The 24,068-nt window shown below is 56.1% G+C and overlaps 2 protein-coding genes across 4 annotated transcripts in view; one reads left to right on the plus strand and one right to left on the minus strand.

Moving 5' to 3' along the window:
• CDH23 (cadherin related 23) overlaps positions 1–24,068 on the minus strand; it is a 370,961-nt gene that overhangs the window by 41,388 nt on the left and 305,505 nt on the right. The window lies entirely within an intron of this gene.
• On the plus strand, positions 445–23,661 carry VSIR (V-set immunoregulatory receptor). 3 transcript variants are annotated; one of them, XM_077778671.1, is made up of 7 exons: positions 445–1,101; positions 11,083–11,514; positions 11,940–11,996; positions 17,479–17,586; positions 20,690–20,717; positions 22,052–22,245; positions 22,393–23,661. In XM_077778671.1, the coding sequence occupies exons 1-7, from the start codon at positions 1,020–1,022 to the stop codon at positions 22,428–22,430; spliced, it is 939 nt and encodes a 312-aa protein (XP_077634797.1). In that variant the 5' UTR covers positions 445–1,019; the 3' UTR covers positions 22,431–23,661. The 3 variants fall into 3 exon arrangements, with proteins under 3 accessions (XP_077634797.1, XP_077634796.1, XP_077634798.1); XM_077778670.1 differs by having other exon boundaries at positions 446–1,101; positions 22,049–22,245; XM_077778672.1 differs by lacking the exon at positions 445–1,101 and adding an exon at positions 6,354–6,613 and having other exon boundaries at positions 22,049–22,245.

Genomic DNA, 24,068 nt, shown 5'->3' on the forward strand with positions numbered 1-24,068 from the left:
TGGCTACTTTCTAGTTCCTCTACTCTGATTCCCAACCCAGATGGACCTCGGCTGTCCTCTGCCCTTCAGCCTGGGAGCGGGGTGGGGGGTGGGGGGGCGGCCGTGAGCTCAAGACCCCTCATGGGTCAGCCAAGCTCCTGGAAGCTTCAGCAAGGCTGGGGTACAATGGCTGCGCCCCTCCTTCCCCTGGTCCCCGGCCCTACCACTGTCACCCCCATTCCTCTATTTAGAAAGCCATGCATCCACACATGCATCTGCAGGGACGTGCCAAGCCTGTGCTGTGCTCCGCACCTAATGCCGCATCTACGTGCGTGTGTGTGCACGCGCATACGTGCATGTGTGTATGCACAAGGGTATTGCAGGCTCTGGAATCTACAGTCAAGCCTGCTCCAACTTGCCTAGCCCTTTACAAAAGCTAGCTAGCTTTCTTTTCTTTCCCTTCCTTCCTTCCTTTCCCTCTCTCTCTCTCCCCCGCTCCTTTTCTTTCTCTCTCCTCTATTTCTCTCTCTCTCTCTCTTTTACTTTCTTTCTCATCCCAGGCCCAGGGTTGGGCTACAGGATATTGGGGACAAAGGCTGCTGGGTGAGGTCAGACACAACCTATGATGATTAGATCGCCTGCTAAGTTAGAGGTAGCACACTTATCAGGCTGTGCCGCAATACCAATTCTCTCCGGAGAGAAATGGGAGAGAGTAGAAGGTTTACACTGGCAGTCTAGGGCAGCTGCCTCCCCTACTTCTAGGGCCTGGTGCCCTGTGAGTCAGAGGGGAAGCCCCTCCCGCGGGGCCCTCGACGAGGCAGTTCTCCCCACGGCCCCCCGGGGGCGCTGCGGGGGAGGCGGGGTGGGCCCCGGAGCAGCGGCTCTCGGGCGCCCAGGGCGCTCACTCTCTCAGCACTCGCTCAGCCGGAGGATTTCGGGCTGGCCGTGTCCTGCGGCTCAAGGAGCAGCAGGAGCTCCCCCTTCACGCCCGCGATCCCGCTCCGGCCCCGGGGCTCCAGACGCCGCCGCCGGACGGTGACATGGGCGGCCCCCTAGAACCGGAGGCCAGCGGCTGGCGCTGGGGGCCTGTGCTCCTCTCTCTCTTCCTGGCTGCCTCCCGAGGTAAGGTCTGCAGGAGCTTGGGCACTGGGGACGCGCACTGGCAGAACAAGGGGTGGGGGAAGTGGTCGCAGGCAGCTGGGGGCGCCCCCTCAGCCAGCCGGTCTCCTGCCTGCTGGGAGGCTCGGCAGGGGCCCCCAGCTCTCTGCCAAATGCCCTGGCTGCGCGGTGGGCACATCTGCATGTTTTGACAGCTGCCCAAACTGCTTCTTGCCTGACCCTTCTCTGCCCAGAGAGCCCCGGGCAGGAGTAGCTGCTGCAGACAGGACCCAAAAACGGTGGGGACAGCCCCAATATTTTCTCGTGGAAGCCACTGGCTTTTGACACCTGCATCTCCCTGCCCCTCCAGCCTCAGTACTCCAGGATCTCACTGGGCACAGGGGGTGTGGTAGTCTCTGTGCCCTGCTCCCTGGCGACACTCCTGGTTGACCTTTGGGGGGCATGGGTCCACACCCAGCTGTGGGTGCCCTTCTGGTCCTTGTCCTGAGGGTCTGGCTGCTGAGAGTTGAGGAGTCAGCTGATTCCTGGCATCTAGCGAAGCTGCAGCTCAGGGACCGATGTGGGGGCACTGGGGAGAACGTGGGACACGTTCCCAGCTCACCCACGAGCCTCTTCTGGGTCCTGGGATAACTTAGGGCATCTTTCTGGTCTCCGTTTCCTCAGAAGCCCTAACATCAGGGTGGCACCCAATTCTTTCTCCCCAAGTCCAGACTGTTGCAACTCCAAGTTGGAATCTTGGCTGGGGCTGCTGGGGGCAAGGCAGAGGTTGGGGTACCCACAGCCTGGCCCCTGGTTCTTGCCTGCCCAGCGCTGGAGTGGCTGGATGTCACGGGAAGAGGGGGCCAGCAAGCCTTTATGGGGAAGGCCCAGGGAAAGCTTGAGTCATGCAGGGAGTCAGGGAGGCTGGAGGAAGGTGGGGCGCTTGGCACAGGGACCCAGTGGGCGGGTCAGGAGAAGAAAGGAGAGGGAGCACAGGGTAGGAAGGAGAGGAGGGAGTCCAGAGGACCTGGAATGTACCTCAGAAATTAACTGTGTGCCTGCAGGCAGCAGGTTATCTCAGCATTTGGAGGCTGGCCTCTGATAAGAAGGAGGGAGCCCACAGCCCACACACAGAGCTGCCTAGCCCTGGCCTGGATACTTCCAGTAGCAGGGAGGTGGTCTGGGTACCAAGGCCATACTTCATGGCAGGACACGCTCCAGAAGGAGCAGGGCATGGTGGCAGGTGGGAAGGCCAGCGCGGAACCCACCAGAGAAGACTTGTCCCGCCCCTTTCTCCTCAAGTGACCTCAGGACACCCTTCTGTTTTCTCACCCCTGCCCTGTCCGACCCCCGGCCGGGCTGCTGTCTGTTCAGCAGCTCCAACTTGGGAAACTGAGTTCTAGAGAATTCAAGGCATAGGGGCCCCACCTTGCAGAGTAACTGGCAGCAGAAAGGCTCAGCACCCCTCGCTCTATATTGTCTATATAGCCAGAAGCCTTCTCCCCTGGTGGTTCTGGGTACTCAGACAGGTTGGCACCCCAAAGGGCCATCTTTTCCTGGGTCCAGTAAAGGCTTTAAGCAGTTTTCTATTTTAAAAGGGGTCAGAAGCATTTTTGTAGCTTTGAACCACTCTGGGCCTCAGTAGTCTTAACTGTGATATGGGCATGGTAAGGAATATTCATACTACCCGGTACTGTGTGCAACAGGGGAGTAAACAGAAGGAAGGCCTGGTCGCAGGCATGGTCACAAGGGTCTGTGAGTTGTTAAGACCTGCTCACTGTCCTGCTGAGGTGCTGGGTAGCTTTGGGTGGGATCCCTCAAGGTCAAAGCCTTCGTGCCTGGGAAGGTGAGATGGAGGTGGCTGGCATAGGCCTCTTTTGGTAAGCTCCTGGGGTTGGGTCAGCACAAAGGAGAATGGGGGTGGTAAGCACGGTGCTCAGGAGCCCAGTAAGAGTTGCAGATGTCCCTTATCTGGGCCCAACTCAGAGTGAGATGGGTGGAGGGAAGAGCCAGGGCCCAGCAGACCCTAAGGGTGGCAGAGACTCTACCTCCATTACAGGCACTCCTAGGACCTGAGGAAGTTCTTGTTCTCACCATGACCCAGGTGGCCCAGACTCCGGGACTAGCACATAGAAGTACAATGAGCCTAGGGAGGGGAGACCCCCCCACCCTTCATGGTAAACAGGACGGCAGGGCCTTATTGAGTAACCTGTGGTGCAAGCCTCTGACACAGCAAAGGTCAGCTCTTAGGAAATCTACTATCTTCTGTCCAGAGGCCCTGGGGTGGCTCTTGAGGCTGGCCACTGGGTACAAGGGGGCACCTCCCCAATTGTGGGGACAACCAGTGACACCAGGGAGTCCCTTGCTGAGCTGGGCTGGTTGCTCTTGCTTCCCCCCAAGCAGGGCAAAGGTTCCCTGCTGGGGACTGACCTCTCTTGGAGAGGGTGGCCCAAGTGGGAGGTAGAGCTGGGAAGCTGAAAGACACCGCCTCCCTAGATACATATACATACAGGTCTTTGCCCTAGCAGATCAAGGGAAAGAAAGAAGGGCTCCTCAGTGCCCATCCGGCCCGTTGGCAGTGACCCCTTTAATGAGCACTAAGCCCCACATACTGTGCTTGAGGTCCCCAGGTTTAGGCCAGCTATTCATCCAGGAGTGGTCGGCCCTCACCCAGGCGGAGCAAGGCTGGGATTGGTAAGGCAGCTTCCCACGGACCCCTGGGTCCCCTCCGCAGCAGCGCCAGCAGGCCCAAGGCCTTTCCAATGGCACCCTGTATGGGGATGGTGAGGCAAGGGACCTGAAGTTGTGTGCCTTGCATGCTTCCCATACAGTCCCGTCCCTTAACAGTCTGGCCTTGGGAGTCCGTCAGGACTAGGTTCAAGTTCCATAGTGGCCATTTGCTGCTGTGACTTTGGGCAAGGGACTCAGTATCTCTGAGCAGGTTCCTTCATCTCTAACATGGGGTGATGATAGCACCTCCCTCAGAGGGCTGCTGTGCATGAACTCAGCACAGCACCCGGAACCTGGGTAGCATTAGGCTGTTTCTTGGCTTTCCAAGCCCACATGCCATTGACTCTCCATCTAAGTTCCTTGCTGCCTAAGGAGCCAGGGTGTTGGGAGGACATTGACTGATTTCCTTAGGACGGGACTCTAAGGATCCTGGAGGTTTGAAGTATGCACAGGTCCAGCCACCTGTCAGCACCTACAGGCACTTAAAGCATGAAATGTCCAGGGAAGTACCTGTAGATTCTCTTAAAGTTCCCCAGAGATGGAGGACTTTGCAGCTTCAAGGCAAGGCCAGCTCAGGGTTTGCTTGTCTCATTGGGATCTTAAAACTGATCTCTACATTTAGCCTATTTACTTGGGCTGACTGTCCCCAGAGAGAAAGACTGTGGCTGTCGTGCCCATATATCATTCAGTAATGAACTTGTACTTCTGCCCAAGTGAGCCCAGTCCTTTAAAGGTTCTACATAGGATGCTATTTCCCATGGGAGCCTGGGTTTAAGTCCCGTCTCCTCTATTCCACTGCGGGATCATGAACTCACACTCGGATGTGGGCAGCCTGGGTGACGTGGCTTCAGTGAGGGGTTGTCCACCCCCTTCTGAAGGGTAGTTCCATGATCGTGTTTCCCGAGCTGCAGTCATCTGCTCATTACCTTTGGGACTTCTGTGGCATCTGCCAATCATAAGTACTTATTATTTTCCCCCTCAAATCAACTCATTCTTTTACTTGAGTAAATAGATTTAAAAGGAAAATTTCTATCATTGCCACCAATGGAAAGCCAGTATTGCCATAAATAGAACAAAATCGCACAAGTACATAATCGGAACGCCACATATTGAGTATTAAATTCTAGTCAGAAACTATAGTCTGGGGGAGGCTCTCGGAGTCTGAAGCCCCTGTACCTTGTTTAAAACAAAAAAGGTGGGGGAGGAGGATAACCTTCTCTCTGTGTGATTCAATGTTATGCCATAAAACTAAAAGTAAAACTGGTTGTGTTCGAGTTGCTCTCGCTCCTCCCCTTCACCGCAGAAGCAAACTCACTACTATGAGGAGTGTTAGGTGGTGGCCAGAGGGCGGTTCAGCTCCCCCAGAGGAAAAGAAAGAGAACGGTACTTCCCATCCCTAAGAGGTCAGGGCACGGTCGGAGGGCTTCTCTGGGCTTTTCCCAGCCCCCAGTTCTCCCAGCCCCTGTTGCCTTCCTTAAAGAAATACAGTGTCCAAATAAATACAGTAGCTCCAGCTGGGTTCTGCCTTATGCTGGGCCAATTAGCTATCCCAATAACCACAGCAGGGAGGGGGAGAGGGAGGGAGAGTGAGCCAAGTCCTTGCTGGCCAGGCCATCTATTCATCTGCAGGAAGGAGAGGGGCCCTCCCGTCAGTGCACGGCTACCTCCCGTATAAGTGCCTGCCACTGCGACCGCCACTGAGCCGCCTGGCCTGAGGATGGGGCACAGAAAGGCTGGAGCCTGAACCTTAGGGAGTCTTCACAGCACAGGCTCTTGGCGGAAGCTGGCTAGTGCTGGTATAGTGGGCTGCACACAGTCATCCTCAGGGACGGCCTGGGCGAGTCTGGGAAGGAGTCGTCCCGAGAAGCGTCCATCGGCAGGGCATCTGGCCAACCGCCCAGGCCCTCTCCAGGGAGGTGTGCCGGCCGACGGCCTCCAGCCCCGGATGTGTGGATGCTTTCCCAAGGTGCTGGAAGTGCGGCTTCCTCCAATACAGCCTGGCTTCCCCTTCCCAGACTCCTTGGTCTGATGTGAATGGACACTTCCTGCGGGGGCAGGTATCAATAAACACATCTGAGATGCCCTTTGTCCTTGCTGGCCACAGACCCCAGGGGCTGACCTGCCGGCTCAGCTCCTCACACGGGGGGCACTTCCTCTAACTCGGCGCCGGCAGACTCCGTCCTGATTGGTTCCTGACTCTGTTTCCCTCTGTGCTCCGCAGCTTGGTAAAGACCGAACCGAGCCTTTCCCTCCACCCTCCACGGGCTATCCTGGGGAACAGGGCCTGGCAGGGAGCTGGAGACCAGTTCCATGGCTGTCTGGTGCTCCTGCTGAGGGCGGGGACCTGGCCTTTTGCACCTAGCACAGGGCCAGCAACAGCAGCAGATCACTGTTTACTTACAACGCGTAGCAGCAACTGGACAGAGTTCAGCTGTTTGGGTTGGGCTTCCCAGGCCTGACTAATCAAGCTGGGGCGTCGCCTTGGCAACCATGGGCTAAACCCATGCCCCGTCAGGGAAAATACACAGGCCTGCCCACACCCACACACACCCATCCGTGCACACCCACAGGGTTTCATGAGGTGCCTGCTGGGTGGAAAGAGGTGAAGTCATGAAAACTAGCATCCCGAGATGAAGCCAGACAAGAGTGCTTCTCCCCTGGACTGGCACAGAAGCTTCTACAAGAGGCTGAGGTTCCCACAGCTAGAAAGTGGCAGAAGCAAGCCTAATTTCTGAGCGGACATCCTTAAGAAACTCTGCACCCCTGTGGCCTCTCTGCCTTGGGCCCGGCTCATGTTAGGACCTCGGTAAATATTTGTGGAATGATGGAATGATGTTTCCAGTTTAGGTGTGAGGCAGAGCAAGGATGGCGGGGTGGAAGAGGAGGAGCTCATCTAAGTAGCTGGAGAATGAAGTGTCGGCCCTCCCTGCTTCAGGAGTGTGGGGGTGGGGGCGCCCTTCCTTCCTGCAGTGCTGGTGTGTCTAAGGTGTGGCTGTCAGCAATGCCACACAGGGTTGGGTGGTCTTGGGTAAGTCACCTGACTTCTCTGAGTCTCTTCCCTCACCTTTATTGTTTTTTAAAAAATGTTTATTTTTGGGAAAGCCAAGCAGAGTAGGGGCTGAGCAAGAGGGACAGAGGATCTGAAGCGGGCTCTGCGCTGACAGCACAGAGCCTGATGTGGGGCTTGAACTCACGAACCGTGAGATCGTGACCTGAGCTGAAGTCTGAAGCTCAACTGACTGAGCTACCCAGGTGCCCGTTTCTTCACCTTTAAAATGGGATGATAATACCCACATCAGGGCGTATTAGGAGAATTAAGCGAGATGAGTATAAAGTGTGAAGCAAGTCCGGATACATAAGAAGTGGCCCATTTCTTGCCTATTCCTCTGCCCTAAGGAAATATTTAGCCCTTTCCTCTGGCCACAGACTTTCGGAGCTGGAAAGGGCTAGGAATGTGGGTGGGGAGTCTCTTGAGATGAAGAGAAGGAGGCACAGGGAAGATGGGACCCACCCAAGGGCATACAGCAAGGACCCAGCCAAGTGTGGACTGGGGCCCAGGGATCTGTCAGATCAAGGTTTGAATCCTGAGACTGGGAACTTACCAGGTTCCTAGCAATCTTCCTCTAGGCGCTTCTGCCTCCTTACCTAGTAACAAGTGGGGACCAGGGTGGGGCTGGGCCCCAAGAGCAGCACAATGACTGGATGGCTCCCGCCTGGGCACAGGCTCAGGGCCAGGGCCATTTTCCTGTCTCATAGGCTCCCGGCCACCCTGGAGCCAGGGGCTTTCCTCCCCACCCACTCTCCCCAGGCTCTGACAATGACCCAGGTGTCCAAAAGGATCTGCTCCTGACAATAAGCGATATCCTCCTGCCAAATAATTACAAATCCAGCTGGGCTATATATATCCCTGATAACGTGTGCACGTGCAGTTGTGGGTGGCACAGGGTGCGAGCATTATTTTCCCCAACTCTGTGCCTTTGAGCGTTCTCCAAAGGATAGGCTGTCCTGGGCCTTGACCTGGCTGAGTCTTAGACACAACAAACGGGATGCTTCCCACCTATTCCCCTGCCTCCCGTAGGACAAGATCCCCCCATGAATCCTTAGCCCACTGCTCTCTGGCCCTTCTGCTGAAATTGAAGACTGTCCCCCATCCCCCAAACCCGAATCCCCTGCAGCTTCTCCTTTTTCTAAAAGGGGAAGAGGTCCTCTGGGGAGTGTGGGGTGTTGGGAATTGAGCAAGCCCCCCGACCTGCCCACCTCCTGTGCTTGGTCTCAACAATTCTCTGCCCCACTGTGGGTTTTCAACGAAATTGCTTTCAGTGCTGACAATCTCTCCCTGGTGCTGTCCAGGCAATTCTGCGCTCATTGCCACCACTGCTTGGTCCCTGAGAGCTGGAGCCTGATGCCCTGCTGAGAGCTCCCGGCTGGTGTCCCCCTGGAGGCCCCGCTGCTTGCTCCCACCCTGCTCCACCCCGGCCGCAAGCTGCCTGCAGCTTGCCCACATCTCAGCCCCACCCCATCTACACCTCTGTCCACTCCACAGCCCCCACCCCGACCCGGCTCAGCTCTGTGTTCCACTTCCTGCCTCTGCCTCCACCTCTAGTCGGCTTGGCCCCCCGCAGCCACCCCAGACATGCGCCCCTGGCCTCTGGCCTCTGCTACTGAGCTGGCTCTGCCCACAGACTGTAAGGTGTGTGCGCTTGTGGCGAAGGCTGCTGGATCTGGATCTGGCTCCCAGCCCTGGGTTCTCTGGGGTGGGTGTGGGGTTGTCAACAGGGAAGATGGGGTGCTAGCTGGGAGGGGTGCTGCGAGGAGGTGCCACCAGCTCAGGGCTGCTGGAGAAAGGGGGAGCGCAGGGCAGACGACTCCTTGGTCTGCTCTTTGAGTGGGTTTTTATTCTTCCTGGGAGTGCCTGGGAGGGTCCCTTCCATAGCTACTCCCCACCTCCATTTACTGGCACACAGGGTTCTGTGGCCGCAGCCACCACACAGGCCTGTGAGGGGGAGTCCAAGTCACTTACTATGATCTTCAGTGAATTATTTAACGTCTCTGTGCCTCACGTTTTCTCCTCAGTGAAAGAGGAATAAAAACAGCACCTACCTTTATAGAGTTGTTTATGCCCATAAAGTAGTTAGCATAGCACAGGCTACATGCTCTTTCTTCTTCTAGTTCTAACTAGATCTAGCTTTACCTGAAGCTTCCCAGGCTCCAGGTTCTGAGTCTGTACTCTCTGAGGCGCTTCAGGCAAATCACTTTCCCCTTTTGGGCCTCTATATTTCTGCCTGAAAAGGAGATCAGGAAGTTCTGAAATCTCTGCTCACCTCGGCAAAGGTTTTCCATAAATCTGGGGCTCTCAGACATGATTCCCTCTCACATGTGTATGGCGTGGGAGGATCTAGCGTGTGTCTGTCTGCCTTACTCTCTGGGGGTCTAACACTCCACCTTGCAGACACATTCTTTGGGGCCATGACTTTGCTAACCCCCCACACTCTCATTTAAACATGCAGGCACTCCAAGATTGCATCACAAGCTGTTATCAGTCATTCACACCTTAGTGGGAGAGAGTTTGAAGCTGGCTTCTCCATTCTATTCTGCAGAACTATTTTCACTCCTAGGAAATGTTTCTTGACCTGCTGGAGAGGAATTAGAGAGCTGTCTAGCTTCCACGTAGCAAACCCCAACTACCAGCAAAGCGCTTCCAGAGCACTTCGTGTAAATTATCTGTTATCCTTGCCTCCATCCTGGTGGGTAGATGGTTTCCTTTCTGTTCGCTGGTGAGGAGTCTGAAACTCAGAATCTAAGTGACCCCAGCTGCTGGACTCCAATGCAGGCTGATCCAATTCCAAAGCCACACCGGGCCGCCCTCCCCGTGATGGGGCAAAGCTTTCAGCTCTGCTGTTGGGTCCCAGGCTCTAAAGGCAGGGAAGGGGGTGTCGGCAAGAGGAAGTGGCATTATCTCGATTCCGGCAGTGGCAATGAAACAGACATTTCAACCTGGATTCCGTATGCATTTCCAAACTCTCCTTCCCTGAATGCCTGACTTAAAACAGCCCCTGACATGCCAACTAAAATTCAAATATCACAGATGTATAGTAGCTGCAGTTATTCTGTGTCCGCAGAGGGCATTAGGGCTCGCGTGTCGTGCTCTCCTCTTTCCCTTGCTCAGGCGTCTCACAACCACGCCATGTGGTGAATATTTTTCTCAGGGCACACACGGGGAAGGTGGGGCCCACACAGCTGGAGGGGTGGGGCTTCTGGCCCCAGTATTCTGCTTCTAGCAGCCAGTGCTTATGGGAGTCAACACGGTTAAATGCTGTTAAATGCTGGGGGATTAGGGTAGGCTAAAGAGGACCAGGGGATGGCTTCATTTGCTTATTGAAAACAAAATGAACTAGGAAATATTTCTAAGAAGACTGGGTGGCAGCAGGTAGAAGGATGAAGTGACTGTTCATGATTTCCCTGTCCTTGTCCCCAAGAACCCTGGCGTCTTCCTCACCACCTGGCCCAGCGGACTCTCGCTACTTGCTGAAGTCCTATCTGTCCATCAACCCCAAAGAGGCTTCTTCCTTCAAGAAGTTCCCTGACTGTCCCCATGGCGGCTATATCTTCCCTCCTCCAGGTGCCCTAAAGGCTGGCACTGGTGTGCCCTTTAACCTGTGGGGTTACTTTGTTGGGAAAGCGTGCTCTGTTGCACACCCAGCTAGGTCATGAGCTCCCAAGGGGAGGCCACGTGCTCAGCATCCGGGTGAGACGTAGCACCAGCACCGGGCACAGGCCTCACACATTAATAGGTGCTCACTGATGAGGAGGTGGGAAGGCCCAAAGGTGCTAATGGCCCCAGCAGGGTGGTCAAGGGCAAAGGGCTGCTGTTCCCAAATAGGCTCTGTGCTCCTTGTCCTGCCTCCCACCTGACAGCACTGGGCACGGAGGCTGGAAGGTGTGGGCAGAGCCGCGGTGCCTACAGTGGGGGCAGGAGGAGAGGGACACACAGGCTGGGCCCCGTCTGCTGCCCGTTGTCTCTCCTGTACCTTGTCCTGCTTGCCGGGGCTCAGGGGCGTCCCTTACCTGGAGAAACTCCTCCTCCCATACAGCCCAGAATGGAGTCAGGTTCAAGAGCTAATGAAGAAGCGGAAGCCCAGGGAGGTCGGCTGACTTGTCGCGGCCTGTGGCCCGGGAACCCACATCTCTGGAGCCCTAGGCCAAGGCTCTTCCCCACTCTGGTGGAAATGGGAGTGGTCCTGGCTCAGGAAGTGACAGGCTCTTGTCTCTGAACAGATCTGGTGGGAGCCTTCAAGGTCGCCACACCATATTCCTTGTACGTGTGTCCCGAGGGGCAGAACGTCACCCTCACCTGCAGGATCTTAGGCCCCATGGCCAAAGGGCACGATGTGACTTACTACAAGACGTGGTACCGCAGCTCGCGGGGCGAAGTGCAGGTCTGCTCGGAGCGCCGGCCCATCCGCAACCTCACGTTCCACGACCTTCACCTGCACCACAGCGGCCACCAGGCCAACACCAGCCAGGACCTGGCCCAGCGCTACGGGCTGGAGTCGGTCTCCGACCACCACGGCAACTTCTCCATCACCATGCGCAACCTGACCTCAGTGGACAGTGGCCTCTACTGCTGCCTGGTGGTGGAGATCAGGCACCACCACTCGGAGCAGAGGGTCCACGGTGCCATGGAGCTGCAGGTGCAGAGAGGTGAAGGTGTGCTCCGTGGGACAGCTTGGGGTGCAGTCACCGTGGGGGTGGTGCTGTGTGTTTGAGGGTGTGACCGCATGTGATTCTGTGCCGGAGGGTGTGTGATCCTACATATGGGCGGCCCTGGCACTCTAGGCCTGTGTGTGAGACAGGCTGGCTATAGTGTGTGGAGCCATGTAGAAATCTCTGGTTAGTGGGGTGTGATGGAGAGGAGTGTGTATGTCGTTCTAATAAGAGAGGGTATACAGGGCTAGGCTGGTGTATCACTGCTGGTGACAACATGGTGGTTGTGATATGTGACCTGGGGTGTGAACTGGGGAGTGTGTGTATGTGTGTGTGCGTGTGTGTATGCGCACGTGTGCATGCGTTGGGTGGGACAAGCCTCCCTGGCCTCAAGCCCACCTAACCAACCCTTCTCTTTGTTCCCACAGACAAAGAAGCATCACCCCAGTGCATCTTGTACCCACCTTCCCCCAGGGAGAGTGAAAGTAAGGAACCCCTCTTTTGGCCCTTCTGGGTTCTCTGTGCTCCTCTGTCTTCATCTTGGACCCAGGCCCCATTCTGAACTCTGATCTCATCATCCCAAGCCCATGAGACCCCCTCGTTCTTCCTCCTCTGCTGCTGCCCCTCCCTTTTGCTTTCCCCTTCACTGAAGCCAGGGGGCTGCAGTGCCCAGAAGCCACCTCCCCTTCCAAGGCTCAAAGCCCCAGGTGGGGTGTGCCCTGGCAGTGACCTCTGGCCAAGTGCCCCCGTGACAGGTGCTGGTGCCACAGGCTGTTTTCGTGTGTGCCGCTCCTGTCCACCAGCCCTCCACCACCTGGGAAGATTCGCGGGCTGTGGGGTTCCTCTTGGCTTGCATCCACCCACTTAACACTTCCTTGTTCTGTGCATGGGGGAGGGGGGATGGAGAGGCTCAAGAAGGGGGGCAGACCTACCTTTCCTAGAGCTTTTACTCTGTGCCAGGCACCGTGCTAAGTCCTTTCAAGTACTGGTATCTCAGTGGATTCTGAACCTTCTGAAGTGGGTGGCACCACCGTTACTTTATAAACATGGAAACAGATGCCCAGAGAAGGCCAGCTGGGCTGTGCTCACTCCACCTTCTCCCTGGCTGGGGGGATGCATAAGGAGGTAGGTGGAGTCAGCCCCCTGGTGTTTGCCCAGAGAGGTACCCTACAGAGGAAGGAGACACTGCTCTAAGGGATGTGGGGGCACTCAGAGGCCAGGAAAGAATGCCCAGCAGCTTTGAGACAGCAGGCAAAGGGGAGACATCTCAGGGGCACCCCACTCTTCTGAGAGGAGGGGGTCTTGGCAGCCTCCTATCCATCAGTATTTACTGAGCATCTACTATGGACCAGCCCCTGCCCAGGTCCCGCAGACACACAAGTACAGACCTCCCCGCTGCCCCTCCAGGAGCGGAACAGCTAAAACTAGAGCCCCCGCCAAAGCCTGGCTCAAGGGTCCTGGTAACTTTCTACTCACACTACTCTTTTTGGAACCAATGCAGAGCTTAGCCAGGAATTAAATTAGAACACACATTTCGGTCTGAGCCAGACCTGCACGGAACTAAAGAACTCTTTGGTTCAAGCCCATCTCCCTGCACACCACAAACCTTACGTGTCACTGTGGCACTGAGCCACTGCTGTCCTCACTTCCTCCCCTGGGAGCCTCCCAGAGAGGGTGGATGACCGTGTGTACAATCATACAGACCGGGGAGAGCCTCACCTGGCGGCACACGTGAGTGTTTACTTCCCCTTGGCTCCTTCCACTCTGAGCAACCCTCCAGTCCCGCTTCTTCCTCCAGGAGCCCCCAGAGCTCCCTTAGGGACCATCACCTCTGCCACTTCCCATAGTTCACCCATGAGGAAACCGAGGTTCAGACCGGTGAAGGGATCGCGCCCGGCCCCTCAGCCGGAGCACTTGATTCTCAGTGCGCAAACTCTGCCTGGGGGCCAGGCTGCCCTTCCCTTGTCAACGCCAATTTTCTGGAAATTAGTTGTATGAATTGAAGTCTTGGGGACACAGACAAGAGATGCCAGTGGGGACAATGAAGAAACCAGGTACAAAATAGAGAGGGAGCAGAGATCTGGGTCATTTTTCTTGATCTAGACTCTAGAGAAGTAGCTGTGGGAATGAAGGAAACAGAAGTCACCTGGGAAATCCTAGGAGTCTGGCTGGTAAGAACCCAAGGGTGAGGCAGAACCTTGAACTTGATGGTCCAGAGTGAGTTAGGGCTGGGCTCCTCTGCTCTTGGGTTTTGACATTTGCCTGACTCTCCAATTCCCAGATGTGTGGCTTCACCCTGGCCCCTGATTCCCTGAGCTGTTGTCCACAGGGAACTGGCCCCCCCAGGGCCAGAGGGAGGTGTTTACTTCTACCCTGGCTATTGACAGCAGGGGCATGGCTTTGATGGCCTCTGCAGTCCCTCCTCGATCCCTTTCTGGACTCTTGGTTCTGGAGGTCTGGAGACTATAACTGTGGTGGAGTCTTGTCACTAAGGTGGGCACAGGGTCAGATGCAAAGAAACCCAGCTGTACTTTTGGGGCCTGGGGGGGACTTGGGCAGTGCTCCCATTCTCTAGGGATCATGTGTCCACTGAGAAACGGAGCAAGTGTGTCCCTTTCCTACTAACAGGGAGGCCATCAGTGTTATCCAAGAGGCTGAATCAGGGATCAAAACCTCAAATCCCCCCCTAAGCCAGGGACCTGGTGAGTAAGACAGTAGGGAGAGGTGGAGACTGCAGTGAGCACCCAGCTACCAGCCTGTAAGTGCAGTTCCAATGGCCGCATGCTTGGAGGGGGGCCCAGGGCTGCTGGAGCCACTCCATTTTCAAGCACGGTCAGAAGTCCAGATTTTACATGCACTCTCTATTTTGTTTTTTAATGTTGATTTTTGAGGGAGAGCAAGCAAGGGAGGACCAAGAAAGGGGGGTAGAGATACAGAATCCGAGGCAGGCTCCAGGCCCTGAGCTGTCAGCACAGAACCTGATGCGGGGCTTGAACTCACGAACCGTGACATCATGACCTGAGCCACATTCGGACGCTTAACCGACTGAGCCACCCAGGCGCCCCATAGACTCTCCATTTTAAAATGTTGGCCAAAAAAAAAAAAAAAGTTATGTACTATGTGGGCTACGGCAGGACAATACGGAGATGGCAACAAATAGTGGACTGATTTCTGATGGTTTAGAAACATTTGCCTGGTGACGCACGTGCTTAGTGGGCCTCTGGGCTGGCCGCCGGGTACTGCCCTCGGCGCTGCTTACCTTAGGAAAGACCCTAGTCCCTGCTCGCTCTAAGACACGTGTCCCACAGCCAACCTTAGCACCTGATCAGCTAAGGATGCTTCCACCCCGGCAGTTCTGAGTTCTCCTGCTCTACCTGTGGCCCTGTCTCCTGATGTTCTTTTTGGAAAGTACGAGGGAGGCTGGTCTAGGAAATCATCTGAAAGTCCAAATCAGTCTGAGATCGGCGGAGGCAACAGGAGGTGTGAGAGGCTAAGGCAATTGGTCCCCAAGGAACCCTGAACTGCTGAGGGGCTGTGTGGTTCTTCACTGAGCCCAGGAAAGGGGGGGCATGGACAGCCTATCTCCCCACAAAGCAACCTCCCTATCCCCCTACACAGCAGGATGCTTGGTTCGCTTTCATCCAGGCCCCTCCTTGGGGAAGCAGGCAGCCTGACCAAATTCCCTCCTCCCCTCTCCTCCCTACCTATCCAGCCACAGGGTACCGGCAGGCTCTAGACAAAAAGGCACTGCTGAGCAGGTGAGGGTGGCGGGGCAGGGCTCCCATCCCAGCCTGCTCCGGAAAGGCCTGGCACAATTCTCCTGGTAGCTGGCCTGGTAGCTGCCTCTGCCAGTGCCTGACCACCTCCCTCACGAGCCTGGCTCTGGGTGGCTACCAAGCAGTACTCCCTCCTCTCCTCCCCAGGTGCTGGCCATGCTTGGGGGGAGGGATGGGGAGCTCGGGGGAGGCGGGGCTCTGCAGAAGAGCCCACAGCTTCAGACGACAGCTGGGCCCACACCCCTGCCTTCCTGTCCTGGCCTCAACTCTTAGCCGGGTTGTAAGGAAACCAAGCCCTGATCCCCTAGAGTGGCCCAGAGGGGGGGATCTGTGCCTGGGGACAGGAGTCAGGCCCATGGACAGGGAGCCACCATGAGGGAGCACCTGACTAACCTCACTGATTGTGACTTAGTACCAGTCTGGAGACCTGCTTTGGTGACAAGAAAAGAGTGCTTTGTAACTCGCTTCTCAGTGCTTGAGAAGAGGTCCTATGACGGGGAGGGGTGTGGGGTGGGGGGGTGGGAGGGGTTAGAAATCTTCAAATGTCTAAATTGTAGAACGTGTCTACTTTCAATATTCCACAGCAAAATGCAGCCTTGCTAAGATCTGTAGGGGACCTCCTTTAATGCGAAGTTGAACTTGGTTTGTAATTAGCATAGCAGCTGTTCCTGTACCAGTGGGTATGTCTGAAGTGCCTGTAAACAGTCTGTTCTCTTCCGTGGTCTGAACAAACCCCCGGAAAGCTTATTCACACCATCAGGGTATTTAGCAATACAATGAGATAAAAACAGCCTTTATTCCCAAATAAATAGCGCAAAGGCCACACAGAGACCACAGCCCATCTACCTACCCAGGGCTCCTGGGCCAAGCGGACCCTGTGACAAGGTATCCCAGTGCGTATTTTGGGAAGGGCTAAAATCAGGAAGGAAATGCGTTTACACTGGTTGTGGTTCTGAGGGCACGTCTGTTCCCAGCTAAACTCCTGGAGTCAGCAGATGGGCAGAAATAAATCTAGCCTCTCAGGCTGTTGGTGGAATCGTGAAGCGGTACAACCTTTGTGGAGGGCAATTAGGCAATACCCTAAAAGAAAACGCACACACCCTGGCTCAGCACTTCCACTGCTGGGAGTTTGTGTACAGAGGAACTTGCCCAAGCGAGCGAAGATGCACACACGTGAGCAGTTTGCTGTTATGTTATTAGTTATGTTGAAAAATGGAAGCAATCGACATAGCTACCAATAGAGGACTGTTGCAATAAATTCTGGGGTGAGCCCGTGATGAAGCCCTAGGCAGAATGAGGGAGATCTCTGTGTGATACAGGGATGGCCAAGCCATGCCAAGTGGTAAAAGCGATCGTCACGAAAAGCATATACATGCAGTTCACGCAAGAAAAGCATGGACTGTGACCATTTCTTTGCAGGGAGCCTGGGGACGGGGCAGGGAGGAGGAGGAGGAGGAAACTTCTGGAATGTATTTTCACTTATAGTTGTTGTTGTCGTTTTTGTAATTTAGGAAGTAAAAAAAATTTAAATGTCAGTTAAGGATTCACAGTTCTCCAGTTCTCACCCAGGTTTCCCCTGGTGACTTGCGTGAGTGAGATCACTTCTGGAAGTTGTGTCTAGCGCTAAGGGGTCTCTCAGGGGATGAGTGGGGCCTTTGTTCATTTATTTATGTGTTTATATTGTGGTATAACACAGAGAACATAAAACTTGCCATCTAACCACTGTTAAGCGTGCCATTAATTATGCTTACAATGTTGTGCAGCCATCACTGTGATCTATTTCTAAAAGTTTTACAGCACCTGGGCTCCCTTTGACCTTGAACTTCATGGCATGGGGTCTGTGAAGGGCTTGCTTTTCCCTTTCCAGGGAACAGCCTATGGCCCAGGCCACCGCACTCTCCCCAGGGGGCTGGGATGAAAACCCTTCTCTCTCTTCTCAGGAGCTGACTCCCCTGTAAGTCCCTGGTCTCATTTCTGTGTGCCCGGGGCCCACTGGGGAAGGACACATGGGGCTCTCTTTGAAAGGGGATCCCCGACCTTCTGTGCCTCTGCAGGTCACTGAGGGTCTGGCTGTGCGGTCTGGGTAGAGCTGGGTCCCCCTGTGGCCTGGCCTTCCCTCGCTGGGCTTCAGTTTCCCTTCAGGAGGAACGGGTAACAGGGCCTCACCTTGGCTATCTCTCTGCCTTTATAGGCATCACGGCTGCTGCTGTGGCTACAGGCGCTTGCATCGTGGGCATCCTCTGCCTTCCCCTCATCCTGCTCCTAGTCTACAAGCAGAGGCAGGTGGCCTCCAACCGCCGTGAGTATCCCTGCCTGCCTGGGGTGGGTGAGGGTATGACTGAGCTGGCCCAGCCCCCGCCCAGCCTCTGCGATTAGCAAAGAGGCAGGCACATTTCCTCTCTGTTCCAGATATGGGAGCTGCAGTAGTCCCTGCAAGGAGCTGGGCTCAGGGGTGGAGAGAGGCGGGGACCCGGGTGTGCCATTTGGGGGGGCCTGAGTGCCACCCCAGCCCCATATGGTGCTGGCTGGGCACTCGCCAAATACCTGTTGAATGAATGAATGATCACATGGAGTAGTTCAAAGGGGTTTATAAAAATGCTGCCACTTGGCGATCCTTTGGGGACCTGCTTTAATGCGTGGCTAGGCTTGTTTTGCAACTAGCATGGTAACTGTCAGGACAAAAATGACCTTTGGCTTATCAGAACTGGAAGGGATCCTGGAGATAATAGTTCAGTTCTTTCATCTTATAGCTGAAAAAGCTGAGCTCAGCAGGGTTAAATAATTAGCCAAATGTTATGTAAGTTACTAAGTGGCAGAGCTGGGACTCAAACCCAGAGCTTCACCTCATGCTTTTCTCAGCAAATATAATCCCGCCAGATCATCAAAACATTCATCAGCACGAGTGTCCTAGCCACCAACCCCTACCTGGAAAGGGTGCTGTGCTGCGGACCACACTGAGTTTGTCACATACCTTCTTTCACTTATTCCTCATAACGACGTGAAGACTTGGTCTTACAATGGTTCCTATTTTACCATGGAGGAAACTGAGGCACAGAGAGGTTCAGTAACTCGCTTAAGGAGCCTCACAGTGAGTAAGCGGTGGGGCCAGGCTTCAAGTCACGGCCACACTTCACCCTCCTCTGTGGTCACAGTGCCCTTGCCTTTCTTCTGACCCCGCCCATGAACCTGGGCTAGTCTGAGTCCTCTAGGAGCAGGCCCTAGAGGAGGCCCCGGGGCTTGCATCGCCTCCCCCACCTCTCCTCTGCGCGGCTGCAGGAGGGAGCCCAGAGTGGGGCTGCTCTGCCCCCAGGTGGCTTTCGGCTCACACCTGATTTCCTTTGGTGGGACTATAACACTGTTAGACCCCCTCTCACCTGGAGCCCCGCAGTGACTTGCTCAGGGGCTGTGACCATCTTTCCCTTACTCTAATATTTCTCTCGCAAAACCCACTGCGACTTACCTCCAGAAATATCCAGTGGTGGGGGAGGTGGGTCGGGGGCAGGTTAAGGGGGTGGAACAGAAGGAGGAACCCAGGGGCTCAAGCAATCACCGCGGGGCTGCTGAGTTGTGTTCATCTGAGCAGCATTTTCACGGAGGAACAGACATGGAGGGAGACATGCTCAGATCCCAGATAAAAAGAGGTGCTTTCTGTCCCCCTTAGTTCAGACCACAATGCTACCTCCATCAGGGAATGGGAACTGGAAAACAAATTCTGGGCATTGGCTAGGCACGGGCCCCGGGCCGGAACACCACAGGGGCAGCCTGAGGACCTGGGAAGCCTGGAGTCACCTGCTAGTATCTCCTATTCCATGCGCTGGGACACCTTGGGTCTGAGCTGAGGGCTTCCCAGAGGAAGCACCGGGATGGGGCAGATGGACCAGATGCTGCGGAGCTGGAAAGAGGGGGCAGGTGGTCCTGCAGGCCGGCTAGCGCTGCGCGGTGACCAGTGCCACGCACCTCCTCTGACACTCTAAACGGAGCTGGGTTCCTCAATGTGCAGCCGCTTATAACTCTTTATCCCCAGGTTCAATATGTGCAGTAGCAAAAAGGTATCAATAATTTATCTTCTGATAAAAGTACTTTTGAGGCCAGTTTGCCTACCTCCTTCCCACCTACCCCCCCTCCCCCCAAAAAAAAGAAAGAAGAGAAAATCAGTTGTAGGACCAGTGGTTTAGAGACAGACACAAGAGATGCCAGGAGCGAAATGGAGAGGGAGCAGAGACTGGGGTCATTTCTGCATCTAGACTCTGGAGAAGTGTGGCTGCTGGAGCCATAGGGACAGAAGTCACTGGGACATGCCAGGGGTTGGGCCACAAAGCCAAGGCTGAGCGCCTGAGGGGGGCAGCAGGTCAAGGAGGGGCAGGGAGTGTGTGTCGTGGCTGTGGGCAGTGTGTCCTCTGCAGGGAGCCACGCTCAGGAAGAAACAGAGAAAGGGTTGGGAGCACCAAGGCAGGCAGCCTGCTGCGGAGGCTGATGGGTGTGGAAACCGAGCCAATATTAGATGGAGCCTGGGTCCTCCAGTGCTAATGTGGGGCAATCCGTCCCCCAGAGGGTGGAAAGGATGAGCCCAGGGAATGTGCGAAGACTTACGTGCAGAGGCACCCGGTAAGCAGTACCCATGATTCCGAGAGCAGAGATTTTGGGAACCTTTATGTAACTTCCCTTGTATGTTCCGCATATGCCCCTCCTGCCCACGTTTCCCCATAGTGGTCGGGGCAAAGCTCTTACAAATGAGAAACAAAGAGGAGCTGCACAGAAGAAGGAAGTTGGGGCCACTGTATCTGGCTGGTGGCCAGTGGGTGGGTGGGGAATCCCAAGAGTGGGGAGGGGTGGTCAGAGCTTGGAGAAAAAGCAGAAAGCGGTGGGATGTCTGAGATGTGATGGGGTCTCAGGCCCCTAAGGTTCCTCTAAGAGATGTCCTCTAGGGCCACCCTATAGGTAAGGCGGAGGATGGGCCAGAGAGGACCAGGAACCCTACAGTTTGGAACTGACCTTACACCACTCCCACTCAGTAAATTGTGGTGAAAGACCAGAATGTGGCAAAAGTCCAAACAGGAAACAGCAGATTTAGGAGTCAGGCCTTTGGTTGATACTTAAATCCGGAAGGTCTCATAACCCCTAATCAAGCCATGGCAGAAAGCACTGGCTGCCTTGGCCTCCTCATGACAGACCTTGTCCTTTCTCCTTGTTCCATGTGGCCCAAGTTTCGTTTATCACTGAAACGCATGGTTCACCGAGGCCTCGCCTGCAGGGTAAACATAGAGTGCGGGCCTCCAGAGTGAACAGAAGTGGGATCCGGGGCCAAGCGTGGCCCAGCCTGGTCTTGCCCCCATTCCTCGAAGGGCAGGGAGCTTGTCTAGGGAAGCCTTTCCTTTGTGACCATTTTGTCTGTCTGTCCCCAGGTGCCCAGGAGCTGGTGCGGATGGACAGGTAAGGCCCATGGAGAGCTTCCTGAGAAATCTTCCTGCAGCTGCTTCGGCCCTGACACAAAGCCTGGCAGGCTCTCTCTCCTCTTGCCTCTCCCCAGCGCCTGTGGCTCTGTAGGGCAATGTGTACACCCGAACCACGGCTGGAGTTAATGTAGAAGAGAGAGGGGTAACCTTGAACCAGGACCGACGTCCCCCTTCACTAGGACCCTTTCCCCTCTCCTCCCTGATAACTGGTCGTACCGTGACAGGGCTCAGAACATGTCTGCATGGCCTCCCTGGTCCTCCCCGGGCACTGAGTCAGCTGTCGGGAAGGAGAGCTGTGCAGCAGGGTCCCCATATAGCCATCTAGCCCAGCTGCTTAAAGAGCACCTGCCACTGAGGCCTACACATGGGTGCTGGTTGGCAGTTTCCGCCTGCCACCCCTCACCCAGGAGGCCCAGCTCCAACGCTGCCTGGATGAGCCAGGCACCCACCTTGGGGCCTCAGTGTTCGCTGGCCAGAGTGGGAGGGGGTAGGGGGAGCCGCTGAGCTGGGGACAGACACTGAAGCATGCAGGGGAGGGCAGCACACCTGGAGCTGCGTGGTCCCTCCCCATGGGGCACTCCAAGGGGGGGAAAGCTGTCAGGCCGCAAGGGCAGACGCCGGCTAGGGGCTCGGGGTGGGGCCGCAGGCTGGGCGCAGAGCGACCGGGGCTGTGTGTGCTGTTGGTGCGCCCTGGGCAGGAGGGTCCTAGGGAGGCTGGCATGGAGGGTACCCCCAGGAATGAGCCATACTCAGGAACTCGGCCCAGGTGCCTTCACCACTGCACCCAGAGCTCCTCTGGGTGAATGAAAGGGATGATTTTCTAGACAAGTCCCAGGAAGTCCTGCCAGGGACCCTGCTGGCGTCTCAGAGTTGGCAGTTTAGAGATCATCCTCTTCCCAAGCAGGAAGAGGGAAAGGGAACTCTTCCCTTCAGGTTAAGACAGGCCGTGGGGACCTTCAATCTTAATGCCATTAACTCTACTGACCAAAGAGAAACCTGTCCTCCGATTCCTGAATGTCCTGAAAGTGTCTCTGACCCCGGGCTTCCTGGCTGCACCCAAGGCAGATGGTCAAATAATAGGGTGGAGCTGGGGTCAGATGCCCTCAGCTCAGGAAAGACGGGAGAGTACAGCCCATGGCCTTTGCGCTGTGGCCATGGACCCCCGCCTTCCTGCTGGAAGAGGGTGCTGAGGCCTGGGGTGCGAAGGCACGTAGGGGTAAGGAAGCGGAGAAGGGGGTACATACAGGCAGGAGGGCCAGGGCCCAAAGCCAGATAGTACAACTGACTGTATCCGCACTGATTTTCTAGCAGCAGCCCTCAAGGGATTGAAAACCCCGGCTTCGAGGTCTCTCCGTCTTCCCACGGGATGCCAGAGGCCAAACCCAGGCCTCCCCTGTCCTACGTGGCTCAGCGGATGCCTTCGGAGTCTGGGCGGCACCTGCTCTCTGAGCCCTGCACTCCTCTGTCTCCACCAGGCCCTGGGGACGTCTTCTTCCCGACCCTTGGTGAGTGCTTCCCGACCCTCGCAGGTCATGACCTCCCCATGGCCCACTTGCCTTACTCCCCTCCTGTGGCCTCCCAGCCTCATGGTGTGGGATTAGGGGGTGGAGGAGAGAGGAGCCCCTCATTCATTCTGCTTCTCTCTTTTGCAGACCCTGTGCCTGACTCTCCAACCTCTGAGGCCATCTAGACCAGCTGGGGCCAGTGGGCGATTGTGGCTGGGCCTGGGGCAGGGGCATTGCAGGCAAAGGCGGCCTTCTGAGTGGTCCCTTAGCCTTGGTTCTGGTTCCCTTCCTCCTGCTCTGAGCCCAGACTCTTTGACATACCTCTGACGGCCAGACCCTCAACTCCTCTGGGTGCTATGTGGTGGCAGGGAGAAGGTGTTGGATCACTCAGCCCCTGTCTCAAGGATGGTAGGGTGCCGGGATCCCACCCCAGAGGCCCGAAATTCACCAGCTACAAATGCCAAATGGCCCACATCCTAGAAGCCCAAGAATTTGCAGCTCTGTGGCAGCTTCCTTCCCTAGGACAGGAGCCTTGTGACCTGACAGCACAGAGGGGACAAGATGGGCACTGGGCAGAACCCTCCTCCAGGCCTGAGACTCAGGACAGATGTGGACTCTTCCCTACTGTGGTGGAGCCAGTTCTCTGGTCTCGCCTCTGTTCATCTGTCAGACTCCCTCTGTGTAACCGTGGGTCCCTGGGGCTGGGCCTGCCTGCCTCCCAGCCCTGGGTGCCTTCTGCTACCAGCAGCCTCTCCCAGTAGCTGTCAATGGGTTCAGCAAATCTGGGCTCCTGTTCCCTGTCCACTGGTCCCCAGAGTTCACTGGCCAGGGTCCCTGAAACAGGAAATGCACACGGCGGCATGGTGGCCACTGTGGGCTCACTGGCAACTTGGGCAATGGAGGCCAGGCCAGAGGTTGCAATACCCGCTGCAGATGGGGTGGGGGAGCAGGTGGAGCCTGCTGGGAAGGTGAGCGGAGATGCTCCACCCCCGGTCCGCCCTCCTCCCTCCAAGCTCAGTGTGCTCAGTACGGAAGGTGACCACATACTGTCCTGTCCCAACTGTGACACTCTGGAGTGTGGAGATGGAGTCTTACTAAAAACTACATGGGCAATACGTGCAAACCCTGTGAACGGACTGTAAGAGCTGGGTTTTAGTCCCTGCTCTGCTTCTAGGGGTGCCAAGGAGCCCTCCTCCTCTGCCCCGCCCCCGGTTGCCAGTCTTCCTTCCAATTTAATCTGCCGAGCCTACACTGCACAGTGGCCCCATCAGGCGGGTGTGTGACACAGGAGGTTTGTGGCGCTCTGCTGTGGACCCTCTGCTCTGTCTCCTGCTTCCGGGCACGTCCCGGATTTGTTTTATATGCATACAGAAGGGAATCCTTTGTGGAATTTTGATTAAAGGGTTTTAAAACGTGGAGAGGAGCAGGGGGCGTCTGTATACTCTGGGGTGGAAACAGGGAAGGGGTGTCCACCAGGGGAAGGGGCGAGTTTGAGCTGGGTGGGGGGGCCTAGGCACAGCACCGAGGAAGGCCTTCACCCCCAGGCTGCTGGCAACGGCTCTGCATAGCTGGGTCTGGGCACTGAGAGGCAGGACTTCTTAACCTGCCGGATTGCCTGGGGAGGGAAGACAAGAGTTGGGGTGGGGGACAAAGGAGCAGCTCTAGGCTCTCCAGCAGCAGCGAGCCCCCAAGGCTGCGGCTAGAACCAGGGAACCCCCTGGATGCATTGCATTGCTTCCAACCTCCCTGGTCAGGCCCAAGGGTGTGGGCCACTGTGGGTGTCTTGCTGGGCTGGGCGTGGGCCAGTGTGAGTGTCATGCCAG

This window comes from Crocuta crocuta, unplaced genomic scaffold (assembly GCF_008692635.1).
Source record: "Crocuta crocuta isolate KB4526 unplaced genomic scaffold, BGI_CrCroc_1.0 scaffold167, whole genome shotgun sequence".
NCBI lineage: Eukaryota > Metazoa > Chordata > Mammalia > Carnivora > Hyaenidae > Crocuta > Crocuta crocuta.

Excerpts from the sequence above, each read along its gene's own strand:
- VSIR (XM_077778670.1), top strand. The coding sequence starts at position 1,020 with ATGGGCGGCCCCCTAGAACCGGAGGCCAGCGGCTGGCGCTGGGGGCCT. Across the intron at positions 17,587-20,689 it reads GCAGGTGGCCTCCAACCGCC|GTGCCCAGGAGCTGGTGCGG; the intron begins GTGAGTATCCCT and ends GTCTGTCCCCAG. Across the intron at positions 20,718-22,048 it reads GAGCTGGTGCGGATGGACAG|CAGCAGCCCTCAAGGGATTG; the intron begins GTAAGGCCCATG and ends CTGATTTTCTAG.